This window comes from Bos taurus, chromosome 5 (genome assembly GCF_002263795.3).
Source record: "Bos taurus isolate L1 Dominette 01449 registration number 42190680 breed Hereford chromosome 5, ARS-UCD2.0, whole genome shotgun sequence".
NCBI lineage: Eukaryota > Metazoa > Chordata > Mammalia > Artiodactyla > Bovidae > Bos > Bos taurus.
In genome coordinates, this window is record NC_037332.1 from 59,795,461 (window position 1) to 59,801,951 (window position 6,491).

The following is a 6,491-nucleotide window of genomic DNA, read 5'->3' on the forward strand; positions in this document are numbered from 1 at the left end:
CACCTCATGCGAAGAGTTGACTCGTTGGAAAAGACCCTGATGTTGGGAGGGATTGGGGGCAGGAGGAAAAGGGGACAACAGAGGATGAGATGTCTGGATGGCATCATTGACTCAATGGATGTGAGTCTCAGTGAACTCCAGGAGTTGGTGATGGACAGGGAGGCCTGGCGTGCTGCGATTCATGGGGTCACCGAGTCGGACACGACTGACCGACTGAACTGAACTGAACTGATACATATCTTGTTTATTCATTTAGAATATTTATAGCATATAGATCAATAAATTGCCCATCTAATGTCATATTGATTAGAGATTTGTTTCTTTATTCTTTTCATTAAAAATGAAAATGTGTGGATGTCTGCTATGCACATGTCTAAAGGCTTATTTGGAGTGTATGCCTAGAAATGAAATTGTTGGATCCTGTGATATATAAATATTTTCTACTTTGCTACATATTTGTAAATTACTTTCCAAATAGGTTTTTCCAGTTTACACTTCAGGTATAACAATGTCCATTTTTATTTCCCCTCATTTGTCAGTTTGAATAGTGTGAAAAAAGTAAGGATTTTAACATTTACATGATTATTAGTGATTTTGAGAGCAATTTAAAATTTTTATTTGTTTTATCTTATATGACTTTATCATTAGTCCAATTATCTATTTAGTTATTAAAATTTTTTTCTTATAAATTTATATTAAATAATTATGTGTTGAATAGTAAATCTTTGGAGGCTGTGGGTACTCCATGTATTTTGCTCCAGCCTTTGGATTGTTTTGTAAATATTGTTTGTGGTCTATTTTGTCACACAGATTAAAACAATTTAAATATAGTCAAATTTGATAACTCATCATTGTCTTCCAGATAGAAACCTAATCCTGATTTACTTAGCTCATTTACTAAGTAAAGAACTCATAGCTGTAGATTTCTAAACTAATAATCAAATTCATGTTTCTTCCTGGTTGGGCTTCAAGGAGATCCTCTTAACATGTAGCTATCTCTAAGTCTTTTTTTTTTTTTTTTTAACTAAGAAGAATTTGGCTTATGGCTCAGGTAGTGGGGGAGAGAAAGGAGGTGTGTGTGTAGACTTGCCCTGATGAAGCTAGGACACAGAGCCCTTAACAGGTAGTTGACTTGTCTAGAAATCCAGATCCATGTTCCATGTTCATCAGTTAGGAACTGCCTACCACACTCCTTTGAAAATTGTTGTGTTTAATTTTCCTTATTGAAGTATAGTTGATGTATGTGTGTGCTTAGTCATTCAGTTGTGTCCAGCACTTTGCCCTCCCATGAACTGTAGCTCCTCTGTCCACAGGATTTCCCAGGCAAGAATACTGGAGTGGGTTGCCATTTCCTTCTCCAGGGGATCTTCCCTATCCAGAGAATGAACCTGGATCTCCTGCATTGCAGGTAGATTCTTTACTGTCTGAGCCACCATACTTGATGCATAATATTATTTAAATTATAGGTGTACAGTATAGTGATTCACAATTTTTAAAGGTTATACTCCATTTATAGTTACTATAAAGTATTTGCTACATTCCCTGTGTTGTGCGATACATCCTTACAACTTATTTTATATTTAATAGCTTTAAAGGTAAACAGGGGAGCATTCTGAGTTGGATTGATATGTAAAATGTAAATGTTGTGCATGCATATGTATTTGTCTGTGTGTGTGTTTGTGTGTGTGTACTATTTCAGATCTTGTATGGATTCCCCCAATTTATGCTGCTCTCACTTATTAGCAGGAGAGTTTACCCTTTTGGCAACTTCACTGATTGATTCTAGTTTCGACTTTGTTAGCACTTTAGTTATCTCCAAGCAGTCTATTTTTGTTAGAGTATAGACTCAAATAACTCTTTCCCATCTTTTTTTTCAGTAATGTCATATGTATTGAATTGAATAAGATACCTTTAGCAGCAAGTAACTAAAGACTCACTGAAAATAGCTTAAGCCTTAAGAGGTCTATTATTTCACATTACAGGGTTGCTGGAGACACGTTGATTCCAGGGTGGTTCACTGGCATGAGGACTTCATCAAAGACACAAGTTTCTCTCTACTTTCTGCTCTGCCATCCTCAGCAAATCAGTAATACCATTTATGGTCACATCATGGCTACAACAGTTCCAGGTATCAATTCATTATTTTTGTCTAAAGGAAGAAATTTTTAATTTTCTCTCATATAGGTCTTTAACAAACAAGATATTTATTATAAAAATTTCAAAATATACAGACTATAATAAAATAGTAAAATAGTAAAATCCACTTCTATATACTCACTACTGTAATGCAATATTTTGCATTATATTGCAATATTTTATTATACAGGATAAGAAGCACAATTATACTTCATTCCTTGTACTTAACAGACTTCTCCAAAAATGAGGTGTTCTCCTTACATTACCAATTCATTACATGCTTAAACAGCTTACTGATAATTCATTATGTCATTTAATATTCTTCTTAAGGTAAAAATCCCTGACTTCCCAAAATACGTATTTTGTGACTGGCTTGTTAAAACCAAGAGTCAGTCAAGGAACACTCATTGCATTTGATGATTGTCATGTAACAGCATCAATAGATAAATTCAGCATGATTGTAGGAGGCAAAAAAAACTGAGGAATGAAAATTATGTGAGATAATATATTTCAACCTTAAAACAAACTTTTCTAATAAGAAATTGTTTCCCAAAAGACCTAGGGATGGTTCAAGGTGAGTTGGAAGAGTAGATAACATTCTTTCTTTTGTTTCTTTCCTATATGGCCCTCGTGGGATGGACTTGGAACTTGGCACTGTTATCACCCCATAATTGACCTTATTTTTAGCCTGTCTCAGAGGGACCTTTGCACCCAGTTCATGCTGCAATTATTTGAAATATTTGCAACAGAGATGACTAAGGGTACCAGGTTGCCTCCTGCTCTATTCCCCCAGGTCATCGGGGACTACTCCTCCTCACTGGTGATATTATCTTTGCTGTACTTAAATTCCATTTGGCTTTCATCGTTCTCATTCTAAGGCCTGTAAGATATGTCCTCACGTGCATGGCCATGCAATGTGATTCTTCAGGTTCAGGTGCATTTTCTTTTCAGTTTCCATAAAGAAATGTTCACAGGGTTAGAGACCTCACCAGGTCATCTCTGTTATCCTCTAGAAAGAGATAAGAGGTATATAGCTATAGGGGATTTTCAGGCAAAAACACAACAAAGGAAATGAAAAGGCTATTCTTAATTGAAAAACGAGATATTAATCTCTGAGCAGAGCCAAAAACTGAATAAAATGATATATTTCAAAACAAGATTTTACATCTCATTTAAAATTTTAATTCTTAAAATATGCTGAATTTTGACAATGTCTTTAATTTCCCTTCTATGGTTTTACACTCCTTTTTCCATTTTTAGGATTAAACACAATAACTTTTGAATCCTTGCTTCTACCATTAGGAAATTGCTCCACTGAAGTAAAGTGAGAAATATTCAGGTAAGAGATAGATTAATGTCAAATTTGTACAGAAAATTTTAGGAGCTGTCAATTTTTCCAGTAGCATGTCCGAGGTTTGTCCACTTTGAGAAGCTGAAGATGCCTTCATTTTGGATGAAGGTTTTGGAAAACCAAATAAATCTCTTGCTATCCTACTTTAAACTCTCACAAACTGTTTAGCTATTGACCTGTTTTAATCTCCAATGCCTATTTGTGGAATTTAAAATTACTCTTTTTGGGCTTCCCAAGTGGCTCAGTGCTAAAGAATCTGCCTGCCAATGTAGGAGACACAGGAGACAAGGGTTCAATTCCTGGGCTGGGAAGATCCTCTGGAGAAGGATACGGCAACCTACTCCAGTATTCTTGCCTGAGAAATCCCATGGACAGTGGAGAAATCCCATGGACAGTACAGTCTATGGGGTCACAAAAGAATCAGATTCAACTTACTGACTATACAACAACAAAATTCCTCTTAAATTTGATCCTTCTGTTGTAAAATGGAAGCATTAAAATGAATTTGAAATTACAGAGAGCAAATATTATTTATCTCTCAAAACCTTTAGATATGTTAGACTTACTATGTAAGTCAAGTGAGGCACTAAACAGGTAAAAAGAAAATGCTTTATGTGTGAAAATCATGTACCTTATAATGGAAAGAGGACTAGAATTGGAGAATCACACTAGAAAATTATGAGTTGCTGCTGCTGCTACTGCTGCTAAGTGCTTCAGTCGTGTCCGACTCTGTGCGACCCCATAGACGGCAGCCCGCCAGGCTCCCCCGTCCCTGGGATTCTCCAGGCAAGAACACTGGTATGGGTTGCCATTTCCTTCTCCAATGCATGAAAGTGAAAAGTGAAAGTGAAATTGCCCAGTCGTGTCCGACTCCTAGCGACCCCATGGACTGCAGCGCACCAGACTCCTCTGTCCATGGGATTTTCCAGGCAAGAGTACTGGAGTGGGGTGCCATCGCCTTCTCCAAATTATGAGTTAGGCGACTCAAATGTTGTGTGCTGATGGGCAATTACAATATACCTCAGAGTCAATTCCTATAAAAGGATGCAGCAAATCATACATAACACAACAGAATCTTATAAAGGAGATGATAATACAAATTTCAATGTATTATACAAGAGGCAAAAGATACTTTGTGATACCAGGAAATAGGTAGAAGTCTCTATTTTTAATCTTGTCTTGTACCTCTTAGCAGGTTCTTGCCATGGGTGACAAGGGAGCAGGCAACCATTCAGATGTAACTGACTTCATTCTTGTAGGCTTCAGGGTCCGTCCAGAGCTCCACATTCTCCTCTTCCTCCTATTCCTGCTTGTCTATGGCATGGTCCTTTTGGGGAACATTAGTATGATTGGCATCATTGTGACTGACTCCCAGCTGAACACACCAATGTATTTCTTTCTAGGCAATCTCTCCTTCATCGACCTCTTCTACTCCACTGTTATTGCACCTAAGGCCATGGTCAACTTCATGTCTGAGAAAAAGACTGTCTCTTTTGTAGGGTGTGCTGCCCAGTTCTTCTTTTTTGCACTCTTCATTGTAACAGAAGGGTTTGTCCTGGCGGCCATGGCCTATGACCGCTTCATTGCCATCTGCAACCCTCTTCTTTACAGTGTCCATATGTCAAGACGCCTTTGCACTCAGCTGGTGGCTGGTTCCTATTTCTGCGGTTGGGTCAGTTCCATTCTCCAAGTCAGTGTAACATTCTCAGTGTCTTTCTGTGCCTCCCGAGTCATTGATCACTTCTTCTGTGATTCTTACCAAATTGAGAAGATCTCCTGTTCTAATCTTTTTGTCAATAAGATGGTATCTCTTAGTTTGGCTACCTGCATTATTTTGCCCACAGTAGTTGTTATTGTAGTATCTTACATGTATATTGTAACCACAGTCTTGAAGATCCCCTCCAGTGAAGGGAGAAAGAAAGCCTTCTCCACTTGCAGCTCCCACCTGGGCGTGGTAAGCTTGCTTTATGGGACTGTCTCCTTTATGTATCTCACACCTCCAAGCAATCCTGAACTTCGTAAAGTGGTTTCAGTATTTTACATATTGGTTACACCCATGTTAAACCCTCTGATTTACTCTCTAAGAAACAAAGATGTCAAACAAGCTTTGAGAAAAATCTTATGGAAGAAAAAATCTTTATCCTAATTCTACTTTCTTGTGATTTCCTCATTAATGGGCCCATCGATAGTTTCAGCCTGATTTGCTTTCAGTGTGGAGTCAAGCTTGAGTCACTTGAAGATCCTTTACATTGATCATTCTGCAGATGAATTATTTTCAGTGAAGGGGTGGTAACAATTTATCATTCACTCTTCATCATTCACTCTCCCTTAAGAGCAGTGGTATATCTCATACATCAGTAAAATTTGAAGTCATCCTATAAACAGAAATATACTCCTTACTCTTTTTAGGTAAACTTTATGGAGTGAAGGAAAAAAGAATTTAATTTTATTACTGTTATTTTTCTTTGGGCCCTATTTTTAGATAGTGGGCAGAAAAAAGTGCTTTGGTAGAATGCTAAGCTCAGAATGTATAATAATGTTTAGAAGAAGGGTCAACCCAAGACAGGGTGATTCTGAGTTGTAAATATTTAATCCTTTAATGAAATTTAACTGTGAATACATTTATTCACAATTACTTGATTTGGGGCCCATAGTTCTTGAATAAATATCATGGTATAAGATTTCTTTTTGTCTGTACCATCATGAGTTTATCAGAACAACTCAATAAATCATTGATGTGTAATTGTATCTTACTGTATCTTATTGTTTGTTATTGTTGTTTAGTCACTAAGTCATGTTAGACTCTTTTGCAACCCCATGGACTGTAGACCCACTGGGCATCTCTGTCCATAGGCTTTCTCAGGCAAGAATACTGGAGTGGGTTGCCAGTTCCTTCTCCAGGGGATCTTCCTGACCCAGGCATAGAGCTTACGTCCCCTGCATTTCAGGCAGATTCTTTAGTACTGTGCCACCAGTGAAGCCCATATCTTATTGTTACTTATTT

At 37.4% G+C, this 6,491-nt stretch overlaps 1 protein-coding gene across 1 annotated transcript; it reads left to right on the top strand.

Moving 5' to 3' along the window:
- The first annotated feature begins 4,691 nt into the window (after window positions 1-4,691).
- Window positions 4,692-5,633, top strand: OR9K1B (olfactory receptor family 9 subfamily K member 1B). Its single transcript, NM_001390606.1, has one exon. The coding sequence runs from the start codon at window positions 4,692-4,694 to the stop codon at window positions 5,631-5,633; it is 942 nt and encodes a 313-aa protein (NP_001377535.1).
- The last annotated feature ends 858 nt before the right edge of the window (window positions 5,634-6,491 follow it).

What these genes read in the sequence shown, in the direction of transcription:
- OR9K1B (NM_001390606.1), top strand. Translation starts at nt 4,692, where the DNA reads ATGGGTGACAAGGGAGCAGGCAACCATTCAGATGTAACTGACTTCATT.